Source organism: Taurulus bubalis (assembly GCF_910589615.1).
Source record: "Taurulus bubalis genome assembly, chromosome: 2".
Taxonomy (NCBI): Eukaryota; Metazoa; Chordata; class Actinopteri; order Perciformes; family Cottidae; genus Taurulus; species Taurulus bubalis.
The window spans coordinates 17,620,097-17,645,142 of NC_136590.1; the positions used below are offsets into that span (position 1 = coordinate 17,620,097).

General features: G+C 42.0%; 1 protein-coding gene across 1 annotated transcript in view; it reads left to right on the top strand.

Moving 5' to 3' along the window:
- rab26 (RAB26, member RAS oncogene family) overlaps positions 1-25,046 on the top strand; it is a gene marked incomplete at both ends in the record, with an annotated part of 64,308 nt that overhangs the window by 26,197 nt on the left and 13,065 nt on the right. The window contains 3 exons of the mRNA XM_079214290.1: positions 4,795-4,836; positions 5,875-5,941; positions 14,909-14,961. Of these exons, the coding sequence (XP_079070416.1) occupies positions 4,795-4,836; positions 5,875-5,941; positions 14,909-14,961 (162 nt within the window). The remainder of the gene's footprint in view (positions 1-4,794; positions 4,837-5,874; positions 5,942-14,908; positions 14,962-25,046) is intronic.

Genomic DNA, 25,046 nt, shown 5'->3' on the forward strand with positions numbered 1-25,046 from the left:
TAGTTGTGGCCAACAAGTCCTCCAAATTAAAAGACAAAATGCATTTGCCCACGTCCTCTAGAGGTGTTTTCTGATCTGATTGGCCCGATGACGGACATTGTCAGTACCTAAATAAATGTGAATGTGATTGTTACAGGTACCAGGATTGGTACCTGGGAAGCAGATAATATGTTCCTGCAAACAGGACACAAAGATTACACAACGACTTTTTCACGTCTGTTCACTGCTTCGGTGCTTTGCAGAATGCACATATTTATTTAGCCTGTTCAACAGCATGAGGCATAAACAAATGATAACTTACATTTCAACAGCATTATAAAATAATAATATCACAGGAAACATTCATTGAGCCAAACAACATGTAATCTTGACGGACGTGACGATGTGGCGCCATTTTTGCGCGCGCAGCACACCGGACAATTAACTGAACACCCAGTCACACACACTCATATATTCATCAAAACAGTATTTTCATTCAAACAACCTCGTACAATTCTCATTATTTTCACCCACCTGCAAACAGGACACAGAGATTTCACAACGACTTTTTCACGTCTGTTCCCTGCTTCGGTGCTTGCAGAATGAGGGAATTCGCGCAGTTATGGTCGTAAACTAGCCGATTGCCGTAAAGCGCCTGACTGACGTAAAACGTCATAAACCACCACCCTGCCCCTTGCTGGCGACATGGTGGACTGCACTTCAGTACAGAATTCAGCATTTTAGTTCCTCTTTTAAACAGTATTGAACAGTATCATTTTGAATACACAAAGCTTACTTTAAACCACATATGTAAGCGCATTGGTGGGCGTCACATGATCTTACGGTTTGGTCAAGTTGAGGCACAAAAGCTACTCATGGTTTGGATTCAAATTACTTTGTTAAAGGGAAGCTTTGTTGTCACGTTTCAAATAACAAACACTTGGTGAAGGTTTGAAGACGAGCATGGCGGTCTGCTGAAAAAAGGAAAACAAAAAGAGGGTTCCTGTGTTGAAGTCCAATATTTTGCCCAGTCATGATTCCTACGGCTGCCTGAGGGCTTTGTCACTCGACTGCAAACATGTAATTGTGGGGCACTTGCAGAAACAATTCAAAAAGAAGACAGTCTCCAGTTTTATCAAGTAAATTTTTTTTGGGAGAAGCCTTCATGCTGTTGACCTCGGCTGCTTCAGCGGAGTGACGGTGATTTTGAAGCAGGTCTGGTGTCCGTCAGAAAGCAACCATATGCTTATAGGCTTATAGAGACATTGAGCAAAGGTTGTGCATTGCAACTCTTGAGTTTCGGTGCTGGGTTGGGAAACAAAATACATTTTTAGGAGGCATTGATGGAGACATCTTTCTTACATGTAATAACATACATTTCAGTAAGCTGCTCAGGAATGAGGGAGTGTCTCAGATTGCTACTGTAATTGTAACTCTCGCTCAACAGCCATCATAAAAGACTTCTCCTAAGCTTGTATTGGCATAAACGTTTCTGCGGAACAATTGTTTTCTCCCAGAGGCTGCCCATGGGTAGTTACTCTTTACAGGCTTAAACTGCAGTAAACAAGCAGTTTAGTGTTTCCCATTTGTAAGGTAAACTAACTATAATTCACAATACTCCATGCAGTATGGATTAAATGCATTAGGAATGAGGGGATAGTACGTTGTCGGTGATTGGGCCAATTGCTCAAGGCTTTAAACCCACCAACACACCCTTTGGATCTACAGTTTAATTGCAAGGCAGGAAACTCGATGAAAACCAAAAGTCACTTTTTGTGCAGTTGATGCATCCTTAATTAAGCAGAGTGACCAAATCAATGTGGCTTTATTTGTTCTTGTGATTACCTTATTTTCACACGCACACTGTTCTGAGCCTGCAGGGTCACTCCAGCCTACTCAGTTGTAATATAGTCCAAGCCGGCAGTTATTCAATTCAGTTTGATGGAATGTAATTTTGCGTGCTATGTGCGTATATGTTGACATGCTTCTTTTTTTACATCGACTGCCTCAAACTGTACCCTTCTGAGACACTTTCTTTTATGAGGTCACTTGCTTCCTTTCAAGCTGAGGTCTTCGTTTTGTCTCGACCTGCCAACCTGCTCACTGTGGTTAGTTGTTTGAGAGGAGATGACACCTTCATTTAGGCTTTTTCAACTGCGAGTAAAAAGCAATCATAACTTAAATTTCTGTTGAGTCTGGGCCAATAGATCAGGCGTTTTCTACCACCGACTCCTTTCCTGTTTCTCTCCAAACCCCAGAAGGTTTTCATCTGGGATTTTGATGCAGTTGTCTGACCAACCTTCACTTTTGGCAAGAACACATATCCCACAGTAATAGACAATTGGCAGTGTTGGGGGTAACGAGTTACAAAGTAACGGATTACAGTAACGATATTACTATTATAGGTAACGAAGTAAAGTAACGCATTACACTCAAAATATTGGTAACTACACTACTTTACTAGACCTCAGGAACGCGCATTCCTGCATTACCCAAGCCATTTTTACCAGTCCGAAAAGTTCTCTTTTAGTGGCGCGCGAGTCACACGACACTTCCTGCATGAACAATAGCAACAAGCTGCTAGCTAGCGCTGCTGCTGCTACTGCCCGCTGCTGCTGTTACTGCCCGCGACCCCTTTGCCCAAGTCGGGTGTCGAGCCTGGTCCCGCTACCTTCGGTGGTTTTCGGGGAGCTAGCGGAAGTTAACGGAGAGTTAGCAGAAGTTAGGGAAGTGAGGGAGCGCTAGCAGGAGCCCCAGCCGGCTACAGCAGGGCGCTAATGGGGACTCTGACCGAAGGTAGTAGCGGCTCGTAACCCGACGTTTACGGTAGATTGTTCATGCAGGAAGTGTCGTGTGACTCGCACGATTATTATTATTGTAAATTATATTAATTAATAATAATAAATTATTATTGAAAATTGAAAATAAAGTGATGAAAGGGCCATGATGTTTGTCCATGTATCTTTGCAGTTAATTTGTACATTTGCTTAAAAAAATGGAAAGTAAAGTAACTAGTAGTGAAGTTACTTTTCAAATGCAGTAACTAGTAATGTGTAACTAGTTACTTTTTCTGAGTAACTACCCCAACACTGACTATTGGTCAGCTTGTTAACACTCAACTCTAACAGAAAATGCTCAATTATTTTACCATAGTTTCTGTTCCCAAGATGTGCATAATGTATCCTCAGCTCTGGTCTCATTCATGGCTCCAGGGGGGACATACAGTACATGCAGAAGTTTTTAACTGTTGTCATTCCTGTGTGGAAAACACAGTGGGCAACCTCCAGATCAGACAAGTGAAGCCAATGCGGAAGAGACCTAAACTTGCATTCTTTCAAAAGAAAAGCAGGGGACGACTCTTTTGGTTGCCAAACAAAATCCTGTTGTATAGAAGTCTATGAGAAAATGACTCTACTCACTTGATTTATTCCCTCAGTAAACATTGTAAACATAATGTTTTTAAGTCTTCTTCAATACAGCATGATGTACATTTATTAAATTATGGTCCCATTTAGAGTGAAATAAACCATACAGTAGGGTATGCTTTAGGGCGGGGCCACCTTGTTCATGAAAGTAAATTGTAACATTTTGGTTTCCTAGAAATGTCTTCATTCAGTGTTCGGTTGTACTTAGCTTGACTTTCTTGTGTCACCTCTAGTTGCCAAAAACCAAGATGGCGACTGGAGGCATCAAAACAACATTCCACAGACCAATGGTTGACATCATTGTGACTACATCTACTTCTTATGTAGAAATAGATTTAAAAAAACCTGTCTTTCTAGTTGTACATGTTAAAACTACCAAAAGAGGAAAGAAGAAAAAAGCAATATCCAAATTGTTAAGATCGCGAGTATCCCGCTGACTAGAACCGGATTCTGCTTATGTGCTCCGCTCCTTAAGATCTTCATCCTGTGCCCAACAGGGACCTCCGAGTATGTGACTGAATTGCAAATCTTTGGTCTAATCCTCCAAGGAACACTGGAGCGTATGCACCCTGAGCATCTACATGCAGAGATGCTGCCATCCTGTTCTGCTTTATCCTAAGAGGTAGATATCGGATGACAGTCAGGATGGAGCAAATGTGTAATGCGTCAAGGGATCATCATCCTCATCTAGGCACAGATGCAGCAATCATCCCAGCATGCAATCGATGGACAGCAATATGCGTCGGATTTCACAACAGGATAACAGGACACGTTTAAAATGCAGAGACAAACATGTTTCGCACTTGCACCAGTTTACGCCGGTCTCTCTGGGAAACACAGGGATAATGGTAGTCCTACCGGGTCCTGACCGAGGCTTTGTGCTCATCAATCTTGCTTGCCAATTGTATCACATCCCATGTAATGATAGATGGCAAAGTTAGATCTGCTCTCTAGCTCGTAAAATTGATTATAAATAATAATGCAGGAGCTGCTTCAACTGGTGATCGTCCCCATGAAAAGATATCACAGAGGTATTGGAAAGCTGTGTGTGTGTGTGTGTGTGTGTGTGTGTGCGTGTGCGTGTGCGTGTGCGTGCGCGCACTCTGCTTAACTGCTTGGCACCTACAGTGTTGGTAAATGATGCAGCTCTCTGAAACAGAGGTCTTCATCAAAACAAAAGGTGTGTGTGTGTGTGTGTGTGTGTGTGTGTGTGTGTGTGTGTGTGTGTGTGTGTGTGTGTGTGTGTATGTGTGTAGAAGTTATTAAAGGCCAACTGTTGTCGCATAAAGTAAACCATAATGCTGTTTTTACTTATCTGTGACAAATGTCTTTTCTGTTCCTGTTTCTTGCTTTCTACAGTTTTGTAATTAGGTTTTATTTTGTCTTTCAGAATAAAGTCATGAGCATTGATGCTGTCAAGGTCAAACTGCAGGTAAGAAAAATTATTTTTATCTCCATTTAAATGCTTAAGAGTCGGCTTTCATTTCTTCAAAGTTATCATTCTCTGCGTTCTTTTTCAAACCAAATCACCAGAGACTGTTTCCCATGGCACACTTACCTCCCATACATCTTCACTGCCTGCCGTCGGAGGGCGAAGGCACCCAAAAGATGACTTAATGAGGCCTGAGTTAATCTCCATCAGTCAATTAGCCCGCTTCTCTGCCTGACTGAAGACACTAGAGGGAATAACAGACTTTCCATCAGATTATCAGGCCTGGAAGTTATCAGCAAGAGAACGAGAGATGTCGGTGAATCCTCGTCGTTCAAAAACAGCACTAGATACCGTCTGATGAGTTTTTCGTGTCATTTACACAACACTCACGCTCCCTCAAGCTTCCTCATCTTTAATGGATCTGTGTTCATCCATCTGTCGTATCTGTCAAATGTGATCTTTCAGGTGATTTCCCAGGAATGAGTTTAATGAAAGTTGGAGGCATATTCAAACTGTTTAACTTCTTAGAACTTATGAAGCAGAAATTAAATTAGAACATCACAGCCGGAACAATAAGCTATAAATACTACACTTAACATGTTAAACAGCTTCACCTTTACACATCAGGTAGGCAGAGATCAACATTAGCCTTCATTCAAAGTCGTGTTTCTGGCAACCTGATGTCTGATATTTCCTCTTCTTTGAGCTCTGCTTTTGGACTCCACCAACTCACGCCTCATGTTAATGTGTCAAGAACATAACGTAGCCAACTCAACGAACAAACTTATTTGAACCCAAACCACTATCTTTTCTTAAACCTACCTATTTCCTGTGAAAATGGCGAAACCCTTTTTTTTTTTAAGATACGGCAAGCGGAAATTGAGACGTGTAAAACTGACGCCAGAGGGGCACGTAGAGCGTCACAGTTTGAAGCGCAGAGCCACTGACTAAAAGTTGCTGCACAGAGACACACGCTCAGTATCATGGGAATTGATGACAATGATAATGATGAAGACTCCTCTTGTTCTTCCTTTTCAGATTTGGGACACTGCTGGACAGGAGCGTTTCCGGAGTGTCACACATGCTTACTACCGCGATGCTAACGGTAGGGTTCCTCCCTGTTGGTTACCGTGATTCTGTTTAATTGTGACTGACATCCTCCCCTCCGCCCTTCTTTCCTCCTGACACAGCCAAGCTGCTCCGACTTACGTCTCACATCCCTTGTTTACTTCAAACGCCTGATTGGCATTGACAGTCTCCCCGTTGCTGCCTCTTTCCTGTTGGGATTGCAAAATAAACACCCAAGTTGCAACTGATTTGATGGACTGGTGTGCGTGTGCGTATGTGGAGGCATTTGCCAGAGGCTCTGTGCAGGCTCCCTTAAGCGAAAAAGGCTAACCACTGGGTGGGGAAATGAGCCTGCCTCTCAGCAGGGTGTGTGTGTGTGTGTGTGTGTGTGTGTGTGTGTGTGTGTGTGTGTGTGTGTGTGTGTGTGTGTGTGTGTGTGTGTGTGTGTGTGTGTGTGTGTGTGCACAGGGGAGAGGGGGGCTATGAGCTATTCCCATGTGTCCTTCTAAGTTTGTAGGTGTGTGTGAGCATGTGTGTAGCAGTAATATGATGAAACAACAGCTGAGTAGAGGTAGCAGTGTGCCTCAGGGCCAACCTCAATGAGCAGGTGTTGTGGAACACACACACACGCACACTGCTGTACACGTATTATCTAAAAAATGAAAATCACTCGGCTGCATACAAAATAGTATCATAACGGGTGGTTTTATCTTATTTTATCTTTATTTTTGTGTGTGTGCGCGTGCATGCATGTGTGTAGCTGGCCAGTTGCCCAGTGTTATTCCGTTCTGTCAGCGTAACAGTTTACCCTCGCTGATCTTTAACAAGGCACCCAGGGAGCCCAGAACGCTGCTCCTCCGATTTCTCCGTCTGTTACTGACTTTTAAAATAAAGCCCATTTGGTCTGATGGGCAGGACCAAGGGAGAAGAAGCAGCCCGTATATGCAGCTGTCACAAAAGCAGTCAATTCCTCTGAACTAATGGATGTTTTTTCCGCGTCTCCGCCTTTGAACTGTGAAGATCCGATAGTCAGAGGGCTCGAGGGTGTTTCTCCACAATCGAAAGGTAGATGTAAAAAAATAAAAAAGACCAAGCAGTTTCTGTGGCTCGACATTAGATCTTCATCCCAAAGCATGACACAACCATTTTGGAGACAAACACTGCCAAAAAAAACATAATTTAAATACTTCTTAGGAAGATAAAGTCTAGTTATTATTAATAAATGATTCATTAATCCAGCTGAGATCAGTGCATTGCATGGTGCAGATTTTCCCCTCACGAATTATGTAGATTTAAAAAAATGTCTTCCTGGTATTTAGCATTCTTTTTCATCTTCACATGAAACACTACCCAAGCGCATATATGCTCCATTCTCTCAGTGACAGCTATTTCTTGGGAGCCCCTCCCTGTAGCCCACGTTTTTTTTTCGTTTTTTTTTTCTTTGCCACCAAACAGCTCCACCGCCATCTGCTATTTAGTTGAGAAAAAGATTTGAGCACATAAGGTGCTAAGCCGAAAAGTGCCCACAAGTCTCAATGACAATGTCAAAAGAGCAGCCTGCCAGCAACAGGAACTTCTCCAGCCTGACGGTGATGTCACTGCTCATTTCCTATGAATACATGTCTGCTTGGCGGGCTGTTTCTCTGTTGGAGGCGGATGTATACCCAGCGTCACCTATATTTCATAAGTCATACCTGGCATGAATCATCGGATGCAGAGAGCGAGTATGAAAGAATGCCGCAGTGTCGAAAGTCTGGCAGCAAAGATGAATGTTTATTTGGTGATTTAACTTTACAGTTATCGCTTCGTGGCATGATCTGATGACAAAAGTCGCAATGAAAAGACAAGCGCAACCACGGCCCAAGTTATTAGAAATCGATCCAATAGTTGATGTTTCAGTCTCCACTTTAGTGGATAAGCACACCAAACATAGTTTGGATTAAAAAAACATTGCAGCATTTAACGATATCCCGAGTTGATACTTTCCCCCTAACCAGCGGTTGCTTTTTTTTTCCACTTTGGCCCCAATCTCTGTCATCATTAAACCCTTAACGAGAGAGCAAGGAGATCCAGACTGTGAATGCAAATGAGCGGGTTGTTGCTTTCTGCCTGGCCTAGCTTTCAATAGCTCGCATAAGTGGTATTCGGCCTCAATAGATGGCAGCGCCCTATGAAGAGTACAGAGGAATTAAAGAATAATTGAATAATTGATTCAAGGTTGTCAAGAGTGCTCCTAGGTAAAAGAAGAGACTGCGCAGTGTTTAATCCAGCCCCTCCATGCATTTATCCTTCGTGACAAAATATCTGCTACCTAATATGTTCCTTTAAGTAGTTTTGAGATGATTGTACTCTTAAGGAATGAAAAGCCTGTCACCGCCATACCCCCTGTGACATTGATATCACTTGTTCAAATGATGGACAGTTCTATTTAAAAATGAAACTCCTCCAATGTATTTTTTTACCATTACCTTATCGCAGGAAAAAAAACAACAACATGATGAATGTTAGGAGTGCTTCAAATACAAGATTAAAAAGGTTGCCCATGCTGGGTTGCTCAGAACGAGGAGCTTTGGCTGACATTCATCGACGTCCGACTCCCTCTACCAGATAGCTTCAGCTTCAGCTTCAGCTCCAGCTCCACCAGCGTCTGTAACTCAGCAGATATCCTCACAGAGGGTTTCTTTTATCGTCTTTCTGTAAAAGAAAAAATGGGACATAGTCCTTGGGTTTTCTGTCTATACATTGAACATCTATACGTTTTCTGTCTATACATGGAACTGCTCATTAATTTCAACAAAGTGAATCATTAAATGAAGTGTTGCTTTTCAAGTGAGCCAGGTGCATAGGAAAATAAAATCTTGCTCACAAAAAAGTCCCCCTGCCTGATGAAAGTCAGCGGCAATTAAATTGGTGATTATTGATGTGCAAATATTCAAGGTCAAGATAACCGTCGATAACGATTCCGCAACTACGGCTCCCATGTAGATTGACACAATATTAATTAATATAGGTCACATGTAGTCCACAGCTAACGGAACCCATAGCGATTACGCGTCCTGATAACGTTCCACAAAGCACAATGGGAACTGTGTTCCCAAAACCTAGTTAGACCCCCTAGTGTTTTTCAAACCGAACACCAGGGGCTGGTAAAAATCTGCGGTGGTGCTGTCTCCAGGTACTTCCCACGTAATAGGCAGCGCTCCACTAAAAAATAGTTACTCACCACTTGCTTAGACCTGTTCTCAACTCTGAGCGCCACTGTCGACATGGCGTAAATGAGTCCCACCAGAAAGGACGCCAGAACATAGAAAAGTTGTGACTGTGGGTCTCACAGCGACTACATCAAGTGCATATTGAGTCAGTGTCATTACCTCATTATGCTCTGCCTCAACCAGCTGCCTGCATCATCTTTTATTCCCTCTATTCCATCTTCTCGGGTCAGTACTTGTATCACTAATGAGCGACTGGAGGCTTCAATTGGCAACGGCAGCTTGTGGGGGCGAAGCCTGTCCCATCTGAGGCGGCAGGATGGACAGCGGAGAATGGATGAGGGGATGAGGGAAAGTGATGGAAAAGAAGAGATCGAATAAGGGAGATGAAGGGAGAAGAGAGATTGGAAACAAAACATTGAAGGTACAGCCTTTCCAGCTTCCTGCATAATAAACGTGCAAGGTCAGAGTCAAAGGCATTTTTGAGGCTTTATTCTTCGTGTGTGTGTGTGTGTGTGTGTGTGTGTGTGTGTGTGTGTGTGTGTGTGTGTGTGTGTGTGTGAATATTGATCCGGCTATCGTATTCTACGTGCTTTTCCTGTTAATTTCACATTAACGTTTCCCCCGAAGAGACTGGCTTCAAACATGAATGGATTCAGCCGCCACTGCGCTGCGTGACTCTAGTCATCGCCGTGATGGATCCGCCCCTTTCTAAGATGGAGGCCATAGAGTGGAGCCCTGCGTGGAGCCCTGCGTGGAGCCCTGTGGCAGTGCTTACCGAGGAGAAGAGGTAGAAATGACAGCTGGAGCTGTCACAGGAATAATGAAGGTGATGGGAGGAGGGGACGGCAGTAGCAATTTCAGACGCTCACTCTCGTTTTGTCGTACAGTGACACCGATGCAGGGGCAACAACTTGCCTGTGGGAATAAAGTGAAAATCACAGACATCACACACACAAACACGGGTTTTTCATAATGAGATGCACTGTAGAGCAAGGTGTGTTTTTAATTTCCAAGGCACTAATGGAGCAGACGAGGCACGTTTGGTACTTGGCTGCTGTTTGCAAGTTGATGGAAATATTCTGGCAGCAGTTGTAATGTGCACGTGAGTCGATTTGTCAAAGTCCCCTCTCAACCCCAACTTTATTTTTTGTCACAATAGGGAACTTCTCTCAAACTGCAGAAGAAGAACTCTGATTACTGTCACGAGCTAGTACGTACAGTAGAAACGTACATTGGAAAAAAATAACAATAAAACATACAAGTTAAAGTACTGCATTTAATGTTTTACTGAATCAAAAGTACTTACGTATTGTTCACTATATGTACTCAAAGGATTAGTTAGGCACAGACATTTAGGGAAATATACGTATTTGCTTTCTTTATGAAAGGTACAACTGCTTGCTACATACGAATCTAGAGCCAGCAGGTGAGTAGCATCGAGTGCACAAACATTGGAAGCAGGGGGAAACGGCTACCATGGCTTAATAAAAGCAAAAGCCCGTGTAAAAAATGCACACTATGATTCTTTTTTTTTTTTTTCAGGGATAAGAAATTGCAATTTCCTGGCTGATTCCAATATCCCTTTTGACCCGCTGATTTTGATTTTAAGAACTATATTTGACGGCAAGGCTCCAGACTTTTTTCACCACCATTCACGAAAAAGAATGTCCCAGATTCAGCGTTAACTGGAAAACATACTAAATTATATCCTTTTACTTTGATATTGTCACCTCACCTTGATAGTGTTGTCAGTATTTATGCTAAGCTAAGCTAACCACCACTTAGCTTTAGCTTTATATGTAGCAGACAGACATGAAAGCGGTGTCAATCCTCTCATTCAACCATTCATATTTCCCTAAAAAAGGCAGCTGTTGTAAAGAATCCCCCCTACATTTTGTGTAATTTCTTGTTGAGCTGTAACATTGTTTTTGCCTGTAATACTCCTTTTTGAAAGATGCTGGTTAAGGATGCGTACTATACAACCGCATGCCATCACTCACTTTTATATTTGTCTGTGTATGTTTTATCCTGGTTCAGGATAGAGTCCGATCGCCAAAGACTTTGTACTATTCATTGTTGCACTATTCATTGTGATTCCAACGGAATAAAATTATTGTGAATTCGGAACTAGTCTCTCCTGATTGAACTGCAGGTACTTTGATACTCAAGGGGGTAGTGGCTCACAAAATCAAATGCTGTAGTCGATAATATGTGTCATATTGGTATGCTGGCGGGCTACATGTGGGTGATGCAAGGGGGTGAAAGTGTTATTGTTCTGTTTCCAAGAACATGGAGCAGAGAAAATGCGTCAAACAAAAATATGAATACATTTTTCAGTGATTACCCGTGTTAAGTACTTTTTTAAATAGCGATAAACAATCTTACTGTCATTTTTATACCATATTTTTTTTGCATCTAATATAATATAATAAATACAAGTACAAGCTTTCAAAGAGCAAGGAACCTGATTGGACGACCGTCCACCTGCGTGCCTGCGCTTATTCTGCCTGTGCACTCATTGCACATCACTGATGTTAACCACAATATGCTAGCTTGACAGCTGTGAGTACCGCCAATAGTCATGTTCAGTCTTTTTTTTTTATGAACTCACATACAATATTTTTCTGAACTCAGTCTTTTTTTTATGAACTCACATACTCATGCTGGTTTCTCCAATGTTACCAACCCAAGCTTTAATTTTAAGAATAACTCGGCCTCATGCAGTTTGGTTCTGCCTTTGCTTATTAAAGAGCACGGTTGCTTGTCAAGAAAACACATCTTATTTTAGAGCACTACTTTTGGTCAGCAGATGGTGTAGCTTAACACTTGATTTAATGTTCACCCTTCTTCTTAAAACAGCCATCATTATTTTCTTCTAGAGGAATACACTTTATATTAGCCGTCAGCCTCTCTCATTAGCATATTTGTCTTGCCATGATTGTCTCGTCTCTCTGTTTCTCTGTGAGGTTAAAAGGTCGATCCATCAAAATGTCGGTCTGCCTTCACACGGTCACTGTTACTCACCTTTTTGTCTCTGCCTGTCTGCATCATCTGCAGTCCTTCTCTCACTATCACCACCTTCTATGTTTTTTCTGTCTCTTCCTCTGCCCTTGACTTCTTCCATCTTTCAAAGTACTTTGTGTCTGTATTGTACGTTCAATAACCAGCAATGATGAAACCTTCTGCTTCTCTACTGCTGTGAGAAAGTTCCCCAGCTTTGTCTGTCTTGTGTTGGGTAATTGGATTAGGGGAGGGTGAAAGACAGCAACTCCTTGTGGTTTACTCAGATTTTCTGGTGGCTGATAAACACAAGAGCCACGCAAGAAAAAATTAACTCATGGGGCAGAGCATCTCTCTCCCTCTATCTCTCTTTCCTCACCTCGATCTTTTGTCTCTTCACTCAATGTGTTTTCTAAGTTTGACACAACCGGGCCATGTCACGGTGATAACAGCTCATTAAACACCCTTCACGGACTTGTCTGGCTGGAATAAACAAACAAAAGGTGAAATTTGTGGCCACGGTTGAGGGGTGTAGAGGGCCGGGCAGAAACAGGAGGTGTACGTAGGGGCTAGAAAACAGTGTTGGAATGAGAACGGGGAGTAATGTAACTAAAGGAGAAGATGGTGCCGTGGATGTAATTAGCTTCGGCTAATCATCCCAAGTGAAAGTTGATCCAGCTGAGAAAATGGGTTACAATTGCCCTGTAATGAGTTTTTCTGTCTGACAGAGCTTTATGATGCCCACCCTCCAGCTTGTGCTAAAAAAAACACCTGAGGTAATATTCAGTGCAGTCGCAGGTAATTATAATTCACATGGGTGGTTGTTATGTAGTCAGGTGTGATGCTAATGATGCTGTGTTCAACAGTAGAGCTCAGCACTTTGCTCAGCTTCGCAGTGGAGAAGATCCAGAGTTTTTTTTAATTCTTTTTTTAAGGTCAAACAACAGGAAATGGTGCACTTTTGATTGATAAATGTACATAATTTATTCTAAAGGGACTTGAAAGGAGTGGACTAAAAGACAAGTTCAAATATCAAAATTACAAAAAAGTTTTTGGCTTTGCCTCCCAAAACTTTAATAAAATTAGCTTTACAGCAAAGATTCATTGACGTATTTCTGATCTGCCACCTCAGTGGTTAAGGATCGGTCAGGTTCAAGCAACCGAAACTACCTCAACAGTCTATGTAAAGGTCAATGTTGTAGTTATTCCGGAGCTTTCTATCGGATCAGCAGATATTTGCCCATTTGTCATGGAATTGTCAAAGCTCTAATTTACAGTCCTCTGAGCACTTTAAGGACTTCAAGATTGAAAGTCCATTCTTGATTTTTTTTAAACTACCGTTGCACACACAATGTTGCTCACTGACTATCTTTAGCTGCCTACAAGAAGGGAAAGGTCATGGTAATGGTTCAAAGAAACCAATGCTGACGGTTGGCAGGAGTCGGAATGCATTTTGATTTCTTACCAGACCGCCGTAGGTCTTCATCTCTGCTTAAGGATAGTAGCTTGCGGCTACTTTTAGCATAGCACACCAGAATCTGAAAGAGTTGAATTGTGGGTGATGTAGTCAGCAGTGTTTGACAACCGAGAAGAATTCATGGAATAAAAAAGATGATGTCTCTTTTTCTGTTACATTGATTTTGATGATTTTTTCTTTAAAAAAAAAAAAGTTAAGTTATATGATGTGATCCAAAATATGTCTGAACAAATGACTGACATTTTTCTGTTGAGGACTGAGGTCTAGCTTTGCATCGCGTTACATGTTTTAATTTGTTAATTTTGAAGATTTCTTGCTCGCACAATTTTTTTCCGATCTTAGTTCAGTATCTTTTGCTTTTATGTGGGTACTGACTTTGCTTTCCTGCTTTGTAGAGCATAATGGCAGATGGTAAAGGGCTTGACATCACACTCCCAGTATTGCAGTATGTACCATGAGTAACTAACATTACTATTTCTAAGCAAAAGCTCATAAAACTGTTGTAGAAAACTGTCTGAAAGACGCTTCTTTAATTTTGTTGATTATTGTTGTGTTATACAGCTGTCTATACTGTGATGCTGTAGGCATGAAATAACAGCTATCAATGCAAATTTGTGTTTGATAACTCTGTTGCTGGATCAAACGCAGGAGACTGAAAAGAAATGGCTTCACAGGTTTGCTGCTTGTGACCAACTCTGGCAGAAATGAAATAAAGAATTACAGAGCATTTTATTTCTCAAAAGGTTGTGTTGCTGGGATGTCAAACAAATGGTGCTGTGAAAGATAATTGAAATGAGAATACGAGACTTTCATGTCTGTAACTAGGAACAGAGTGATTTCATATTACAGCAGCATCATCAGGTCAGAAGGTGCTGTATCCACACAGAGAGCCAATGAGCAACGGGGGGGGGGCGGCAGGGCTGGAGACATCAAGTCTGACCAATCACGCATTGGAGCTCCTGGACTGCTTCACTGAGCCATGTTCACTTCACGTTGCACATGTTTTTCCATTTCGTTCTCATTTCCTCACGTTCTTCTCACTCTTTGTCAAGCTTTAGGTAAATCCCACAGCAGCGTGGCGATGATACTCATCATGATCAGTGTTCATTAAGTTAGTCACTGTGGCTATATGAGAATTTATAAAGTGTGGATTGATAATCACCAGCATGTTCCACATGTGCAGTCTATTATCGGTTGCTAACATTTCCTTTGTGACAACATGACTCTCTCTAAATCAGATCACTGATTGGGGTTGGAACAGTTAACAGTCAAGTGCAGGAACATTGCTAAAGTTTTTACTTCTGTCTTTCCTCAGCTCTCCTCCTTCTCTATGACGTCAGCAACAAAGCATCCTTCGACAACATCCGGGTAAGAACAACCACACTCACACATATTCAATGATACCTGCTACGTACATAATAGATGTTCATGCAGGTGAATGATGCTACCTGTTTGAGAGCTGTGTAGATTCACGTTTTCGTGAACACACAAATTGTGCGTTATTGTAATTATTTGGACAACAAGACAATCAGTCAAATGCTGTTTAATGTTGAAGGTTTTTGCCTTAAAGCAGAAACGTAAATTATTTTTGCCAAATTAGGATAGTGCTCAATGAAAGTCTTTCTTCTGCTGAACGTGCAGTTGCATACAAAAGTTATCAAAGGGATGTGTAATGCCGTGTTCACACCAAAACAGTTGCGAATTTTCGCAACGCCACTCCGCCTATATCGCGCCGCAGGTGAAAAATTCGCTCTATGTGGTTAATCCGTTTTTTCGCAACCATCGCTGGGGAAAGGGGGCGGGGCTTATCTCTGTGTCTTGAAAACATTTACTATTTCCTTCATCAACCAGGTAAATAACCACTAGTTCTGCTTTATACTTGTTGAGGAAGTCCCACACACGTCGGAACATCAACCGCCCTGTGTCTGGGTTCATAACATTATCCGTAGTCACACACAGCTCCGACTCCTCCAGGACGAGTGTCGGAATGAAGCCGCTGCCAGCGCTCCTTCAGCGGACCAGCAGCAGTTTGATTCAGTAACGGCAGGACAGCGGTGATGCCGGGCGGAGCTTCTATCTCCGTGTTTGTGAAAGCATTTACTATTTCCGCCATTCAGCATTGAAATAACCTCTAGTTCTGCTTTATACTTGTTGAGGAAGTCCCACACACGTCGGAACATCAACCGCCCCGTGTCTGGGTTCATAACATTATCCGTAGTCGCACACAGCTCCGACTCCTCCAGGACGAGTGTCTGAGTGAAGCCGTTTCCAGCGCTCCTTCAGCGGGCCAGCAGTTTCATTCAGTAATGGCGGTGATGCCGGGCGGAGCTTCTCAACGCTGATTGGCTTTCGCAACTCCGCGTCATGCGAATTATTCGCTGGAGTTGAAATATTTGAACGCCAGCGAAAAAGCGGCATTGCGACGCCGTTCGCTTCTATCGCGACACCCGGCGAAAAATTCGCTTTTTCGCAACCTAACACGGCTGTGCATTGACTTAACATGTAATCTGGACGCGCAAATATTTCGCAACTGTTTTGGTGTGAACACGGCATAAAGGTCCCCCTGCGCTCGTACTCCCAGCAGGGTTCGGATGATTAATGATGACCACAGTGGCAACAAATGATTAGATTAGAGCTCATTTTTTCCCCAAATGGACCCATCTCTTTGTAGTCGCAGCATGTCTCTGCTCCGACTGTGATTTTCCAGCCATCTCCTGCCCCATTTGGTGCCTCTCCCATCGTCCCTTGGATGTGCATTACTCTCCTTTGATTAACTCAGAGGGAAGTTAAGGGCATAATATGCCCATTACAAGTGTGTGTGTGTGTGTGTGTGTGTGTGTGTGTGTGTGTGTGTGTGTGTGTGTGTGTGTGTGTGTGTGTGTGTGTGTGTGTGTGTGTGTGTGTGTGTGTGTGTGTGTGTGTGTGTGAGTGAGTGAGTGAGTGAGTGATGCATCAAGGAGACGAATGGCTCCATAGCCGTCTGTCTGGTTCAATGCACATTGTTGTATTTTAAATTACTTTAAGGATCAAGACAACACACAAGACATGGAGAAATTACCATAAATCCAGAATGTACAGTGTGACCACCAACCTTTTAAAATATTCTCTATCGAGTCCAATCTTTCATCTTAAGCCTTTCAATGGGTGAAAAAGTGTAATCTTAATTTGTCAATAAAAAGCAACAAAGTCTACTTTTTTGTTGTGTCAACAAATCTCTTCCATCTGGTAATATTTCTGGCTCAACCCTGACTTTTAGCCTCCCACCTGAGAAACTAATAGGTGAGTGTTAAAAACGCTGCCTGTTTGCCATGGGTGCATGGTTATGTTCAAATTGGCTGAGCAAATTGGGAAAGATCCATAAATCGTTATTTAAAACAATTTCCTGCATTTCTACATCACCTAACCTCAGTCAAAGACAATAGACAGGCACCCGCGCTAGTTTAGGTTGGTTGGATGCACTAAAAAGAGGCGACTCTTTGATACGGCACCTTTGGGAATGTCCCATTTCATCAGCCAAATCCTGTCTGATGAGTGAGCTAACAATTGTTAGGCTAACTCGCAAAGTTATCATTGACTCGCAAATCGGTTCGGCATTTCGGTATGGTAAGTTTAATGTTTGGCTGGAATCAGCGGGCCAAGCAGGTTCATTCAACACACGCTAGCCTGTCTTTTTCTATGTTCTATTTTCACTCCATGATCACATCTGTATCATGTTCCTTAGCTTTGCCAACTGTCAGGTGTGGATTGACAGGCTGTGAAAATGGGTTTGACTAAACCAGCTTATAAGGTAGTCCACAAATGTGTGAATTTTCTCTTACTTTTTTTTGTCAGTTGCTGCAAATAATACAATTATAACTGATATAGGCCGCTTAGATGTAATCACCTGATTGTGGATGATAATAAGCTCATTAAAAAAAAAAGACATTTTTAAAAACTCCCAAAAGTTGAATGATGTGAATGCATTTGCTCCATTGCTCAAGCGCCTTTCTGTATTGCTACTAATATACATAGAATCACAACCTTTTACTAGAACAAATATGTCTTCTGGTTTAGGACAGTCTGTCACTGTACTTGGTGGAACACCAACATTGTCCTATGACCTCCTCTTTAAATGTATATCATTTCACAAGGGTCCTTGTCCTAGATGCACTAAACTGTGCTATGAGCTGGCTGTATGGAGTGAGTCTAAAAGACGATGGCATGCTTTGGCCCATAGCCACAAATGGCACAACCAGGTAATGGGTCTCTGCATGTTAGTATTTCTGAAAACCACAGGAGCATCTCCCATCACACTGCCAGGTACTATTGTTGTTAGAGCAATCAGAGAACACAGGAACAGAAGGAGTGTTGATGATTTTAAATCAGAAAACGTGGTAAAACTGGAACCGGGGATGGAACTAAATGAGGTGATGGATGGGGTGGACCATGTACCTGTGGAATCCACACGGTTTGCTCATCGATATTTTGTACTAATTTGAATTTATGAAGCAATAGCGCTCTCTTTAGTCTCTGTATTGCCTGTGTATTACTTCAAGTCTCAAATATCAGAATTTGAGGTTGGATAATACATCTTCTTTATCCGACTGATGATTTCTCCCCTCCAAAGTCCCTTTGGTCAGTTGTCTTCATTATATGTAGTATTTATCATATCCTCTACATGTATAGAGTGCCCTGCTTCTCTCTGCCTATTACCATTTTAAGTGAAACACATGACAGCAAAAAAAGAAAGTGCTTGAATGCGCCAGAGCGTGTGTGCGTGTGTGCGCGTGCGTGCGCGTGCGCGTGCACATGCGTGTGTGTGGTGAATGTACAGTATTGGCTTTAATCTTCGGAGGGGAGAGAGAGCACACCTGTAATTCTAATTACAGATTGAGCAAGCCAAAAATGCACACTCACACATACAACATTTTCTCATGTACTGTACATTTTTCTAGGTATTTGTAGTTTAGTATTTCTTTTCTGTTACCTTCAAACTTCTGGCTTGAAACGTGTTTTACTTCACTGCTTGTGCTTCCCTGCTAAAGTAACTGGTTTAGATGAAGATTTTAAATGTAAAACACAAGGTTATTTTGTATAATATTATGTTTTCTTCCCAAAAGGTGGAGCTTTTCCTGTATCGTACCAAACCACATTTTTCAAAATCAAATTAATGTTTTTGCTAATTTTTGTGTTAGACTATGCCCGGAAGAAAACACTGAAAATGAATGGAAATTTGGCAGTTGTGTTTAGTTATGTTGGTAGAAAACAATGAAATGAAAGAAATAACAGCCAAAGATCAAAATACATCTTTCCCTGCTGCGTTATGTGTCACATTTATGAATTCTTCCTTCAGCTGTCACATCTAAAAACACAGAACGCGAACTTAAAAGCTCCCGACGTGGCAGAATAAAGCCAAAAGAGACGTGTAATGAAAGGAAAAGGGTTGCAAATGACACATTTGAGCTTTAACCCAGATGGGTGTCGAGGCTACACGAGGCGCTCGCAGTTCTCCCCGTATACAATGTGCATTCACGGCTGCTGCAGCAAACTGTATCTGCACATACTGACGCCTCTCACCGTGTAAATCCATTAGCAGCAGCAGAGCCTTGGGCGTGAAGGCTGGAGAGCATTTAGCTGATAAAGAGACTGTGCCCAGTGCTTTCCATCACTCATCCTCTCTTCCTCTGCCTCCCATGTGTTTCTGTTGCTCTTTCATCTCTTCTCTTCACTGCACGTACCATCTGTGGCCATACCATGGCCACTGCTGCTTTCTATCTGACACTTTTTTCTCTGCCTCCATGTTTCTTCCCACTAGTCCCAGTTTTTTTTTCTTTGCTTGACATTCTATTTTTCTACCACCACATTCTGATAAATGCGGATAAAAAACAATCAATAATCATCTTGCAGGTGGCTTCTTCCTCCCAGTTCAGGCCTTCTTATGTAAAATGTGCTGCTAGTTTAACATGTAGCTCTTGCGTATGAGCCTTTTTAAGAACACTTAAAAAAACACATCTTCTCATTTTGCTCCAGTTGCGGCATGCGAATGAATTTGGGATGTTCAGTGCGGACATACAAGGCTCAAGGTGATGAGGTCTCCATCTCGGCTTCTTTTCATGTGACAGTTATGATTCTACAATCTGTAACAACCTTCAGGGTTCTCATTGGTCAGGGACATGCTGATCAGAATGTTGTGTTTTTTCCAGTTGTCATGTCAACTGGTTAACAATAGCACATCATTCTCTTTTTTTGTTTTGTTTGTTTCTTACCACCACGGCAATCACTTCCAGCATCCTCGACAACACTTTTGATTGGGCCTTGATTGTCTCCCACTTTGGCAATTATAATGGTCAGATTCAAATTACTTTTTTTTATTTTTTATTGGGCAAAAATTACGAAATAAACTTTCAGCATATTGTAATTCAAGTGATACGACAGGCTGGGAGGTTTTCTGGAAGAGGGGAGAAAAAGAAACTTGTACATACAGCACTCATCCTGCAGATATTCTCAAGCCTAAAACCAGACAAGAGGAGGTGCAGCAGTCTGGCTTTCTCTTGGACCACTTGAATTACAGTTATCATATATTTTAAGTTATAATAAAATAAAGAAAGCATCGTTGGGGGCAATTAATGCAATTCGTTGACATGATGATAATCGCAAAAACTTCATCTGGATAATTTTTCCCTATGTTCCAATATTCATCCTGTAAGTATTATTGCATGCATGTAAGTAAATAAAGGAGCTGGATGCCTTTAACCCCTTGAATCCATGCATACCAACCTCACATCAAGGCTTTACAAATGCTACTTTGACTCCATGTTGGCTTGAGAAATCTCACTTCCATACCACACACACACACACACACACACACACATACATATACGCGGCGGCACACACACACACACACACACACACACATACATATACGCGGCGGCACACACACACATACATATTCGCGGCGGCACACACACACAGTTGTATTAGTATCGGCCAGCACACTTTGGAGAAGAGGCCACAGAGAAAAATCATTAAATTGTTAAATTACTGAAAGCCTCTTCACAGCAGGAATGCTTTGTTGCTCAAAAGACTCCCACAACAAGTAAAGTAAAAATCAATTTGATGTACTCGGGGTCAGCTGGCGCATGGCCAGCTGAATGTTTGGAGGGAAAAAGAAATGGACTGTAGAGCTGTGATTAACCGGAAGAGTCACCCGAAGACAAATCACACACTTGTTTCAGTGCACCGTTGGGCCAAAGTGTCTCATGAATTTGTAGAAGACAGGGAGCAGGAGATTGGGACGTGGCTTGTGGTCGTCGGATGCTAATTGGTTATTTAGCCTTTCAGATTTGTCAGACAATTTAATGGCTCCATTTGCAGTTGAGTTATTGCAGTAAGGACCTGGAAAGAGTCCGCACACATTCCCATTCATGCTCTTGCATGTGATATGGCCCGAAACCAAGGGTGTCAAAATAATTTTATTTGGGCCACATACAGCCCAACACAACATTTTCATCAGGAAGTTGGATAGATGACACACTATTTTAGTCCCCTTATGTTTTGAGTAGAAAAATGCTATCTAATTGTAAAGAAGTAGATTCGGACACCGCTAGGTAGGCAGCCACCACAGTGTAGATATTTCTGATTTCTGTTACCAGAGTGAAGTTTGTTTACAATACTTATATGGTATTGTTATTGAGGCTCACGCACTCTTTGTAACGTCATAGAACACAAGACGTACTCGTTTAAGGAAAATGTGAAAATTGTAGTTCAGCCTGAGGGTTTCATTCGGATGTTCGAGTATTTAAGATGTGCGACCAGTAACACACACGTAAATTCTCCAACACATACAGTCCAATAACTTAGACACTTGGCACACTGTAACACAAAACCACAGTCACAGTATCCCACACACGAGCAACTGAATCCGACAAAGGTGCACTCCAGTGCTCTGCAGAGCCCGCTGAAAGCCCCCTATTCTTTTCTTCTTCTTCTAAATGCATCCAGTGAGCATCCTATATTTGAATAAATGGAGCGCCATCTTGTCACGGTTCATCCAGTTCTCTGAATACAAAGACTGTTGCCTTTTTGTTTTGTTTGTATGTCCACACGCTGGCAGCGTCCACATGCACCACCATTCTACTTTCCACGTTTTGACATGCGCCACTACATCAGAAAAACAGCACTTTTGTCGCTGTAAATCGTTAGATTGAAACATCCCATCCTACTGTAACTTGACGAAGGGTGTGTGTGTGTGTTTGTGTTTGTGTGGTGTGCACATTCATCATTGCAATAGAGATAAAAATGCCCAATCAATCAAGATCCAACTGATGAAATTATTGACAGAGTTGTGCAAAGCTCAACTTCCAACTTCTCCGCCCATCACACAAAAATCATTTTAGAATCAGCGATTGGATGATTCCTACTGCAATGCACCTTGGGAGTCACATGTGTATTCGAACAACTGACCAATTCTGCGGTTTGTTTTGGGGAGAGCAGTCTCGTTATGTTGCACGGCAACAATGGCGGCTCCTGAAGCGGTTAGCAGAGACACTGCATCAGTTACATCAGAACTGAGAGTATTTCGGGGCATGGGCAAGAGTTTAGTTGACAGATGGTTCATATAATCACCTGCCAAATATTTTTTTTCTCTCAGATGGTTCTGCGTAACGAACCATGTGGCGGGGCAGGTTAAGTCCCTGTTTGAACCGAACTGTCGGTGTGATTGTACGCGTGTGTATCATGTGACCAGACTCCCCTCATTGCATTTGTCTTAATGCAATGAGTTAGAGCTGCTATCCCTTCTCGACAGAAGGAGTTAATTTCCCAGTCGACACAAATAGTCAGCGAGACCCCCTCCGAATATACAAATACAATATAGAATAAATAAACACACATGTAAAAACACACTAAAGAAAATCTTATTATTACACTATTGCACTAAGAACAGAAAACACAAACCAAAAGTCGGAAAAAAAAAATATTTTGAAAAAAGACCAGATACATCCGTCTGTGCGTAGCCTCAAACGTAACATCTTGACACATGTCAAGAGGTTTCGTGATACGTTACCCCAAAAATGAAACTTAAAAGTCTGTTTCAACTCAGTGTTCTGGATTAAAATCAAGGCAGTACTGAGATCGCCAAAAAAGCTGTGAAACCCTGCCTCCATTTCAACATCCTGTCTTTGTGAAGCGGGTTTTAATGAAGTTACAGAGTGACATAAAGGTTTAAGGTACGGAGTAGAGTCAGTAGACTGGACATAAACAACACACGTCGGGGCTCGGGTCTTTTTCTCCCGTCACCCCAAGACGGGACCGGCTCGTAGCAGAGGAACAAGCTCAGGGCTCCACTAATGCAGTGTAATGGTGAATTGTATCTTTATGCACTTCATAATTGTCTTTATGCCGGTCGTATTACGTCATATTTATTACGTCATATTTATTACATCATATTTATTACGTCATATTTTTCGCCCACACCGTGAAGGCCGGTCCGCGAAAATGCCCCCCCGCACCCCCCACACACACATGATCTGTAGACGGCACCTTCTTAGCAAGGGTCGCCTGCAGCTGCAGGGGGCGCCAATTTGCCAATTTGCCAATTCTCCACACAGTGATATGATAGATAATGGAAAAGCGCTTCGCGGCACAGATGTTTTTTTTTTTTTTTTTTAATGGTCGTGCCACCCGCCACGTGTCATGAAAAAGTGCTACCCGGTTCGCCCATGCCCAAAACCGCTCCTGCAAATAGTCTTAACGCAGTTGAAAGAAGTGTTCAGACTAGTTTTTGTAGCTAGTTTTGACATAAAGCAATGGATTTTTTGTGTGCAATGATTCCTCTTCGAGATGCAGCAACTTTAGATTTGCATGCGTAGGGTTTGCTACAGAGTGTGTGTGTATGGGTGTGGGGTCTCTGCATGTGTTTATGAGGATGTGGATGATGATCTGTGCCGAAGTCCCACCCGCTCACCTGCCTGCAGCGCTGCTTCCAGCCTACACTGCAGATCTCTCTCCGCTCGGCTCGAGAAATACTAAAACATAACCATGCTGATCTAAGAGTAATGTAATGCTTTCTTGGTCGGGGCTTGAGTATTTTAAGTGATATCCTGTATCGCAACTTGAAAACCAAGTAAATATCACTTCATTGGAAAATGTATTTATTTCCATATGTGTTTAATTAGAGACTTGAAACTGTTCTTATAGGTAAGGGGTTGATCATGAGTCTGTAAGTCTGCAAACCTGTGCAGAGCAAACACGAGTTAAACAAGTGTTGGGCTTTGGCTGCTACTTTCTGCATTTAGGCCGATCTTTTTTCCTTCTACATTGTCTTTTGGATCCTCTCAATGGTTTTAATTGCACATGTGCTCTTGTTGTTGCTGTAAAAACACATCATGTGTCTGAAGGGCATTACTTGGCATTTGTAAGGCTGTTATTGTTTGTAGTTGTGACAAGTATTTTCACAGTGATAACGTAATCGTGTTTTTTTTTTTTTTATTTATTATCCCCGCCGATTTCCCTGGAAGCGGCTGCTCCTTTGTGAGTCGACGGTCTGTGTAAACTTTAGGCTTTTTGCTGTCGTGAGCCCATTTGTCTGTTTATTTGTCCGTACAGATAAGCAGCAACTTGTATGTTGACCGCATACTATTCCAGTCACATTGCAGCCACGTGCGTGCGACAGATGCGCATATCTGTCAAACTTGTATTGTAGGTAAGGGCCTGCCAAGCCTGAACTGGAGCGTAGCAGAATAAATTCATCTGGAGGTGGAGTGTCAGAGACATCAGACCGTGGGATTTACTGAAAAAAAAAAAAAGAAGCAATAATCCTTCAAAAACTTTATAAACAACAGTAATCCTATTTGCTATTTTTTTCTGACATGGCTCCAATCATTTTAGCGCTGTGATCATCTTTTAACACGTAAGTCGTCTGCAAAATATCTCAAATAACGTCAAATACCATTCATACCTTACCAGAGACCAAAGTAATGTGTTCAGATGATTTGCTTGGTTTGAACATCAGTTAAATGTTTAAATCAGTTACTTCATTGTTACTTTAAAAGTTTTACGTTATGCCAGTGGTGGGCCGTCAGGGCCTGCTAAGCCTTCTCTGCTGGCCTAAACAGAATCACAAAGTTATAACTATTTTATAATTTAATTGTTTTTCACAAATACACTACATGTATTCAAATTAGTTTTCCCTATTAGCTTATTTTCTCATTGCACAGCTCTTGTCTTCCTCTGTTTCTCTGCTTCCAGCCTGCAGCGCTGCTTTCAGTGCAGCTGGTTTGAAGGAGACTAGATACTCTATTTATCTGTCTTCTTCCTTGTGCTCATGTTTCCTTCTATAGGTGTATTGCAAAATAAAGTGTTGGTTTTGTACAAACTATTTAAAGTAACATAAGCAAAGCTATATTTTACCATTACATTAGCCAGGGTATGACCTTTACATTTAAACCACATAACAATGATGAATGTATGATTAA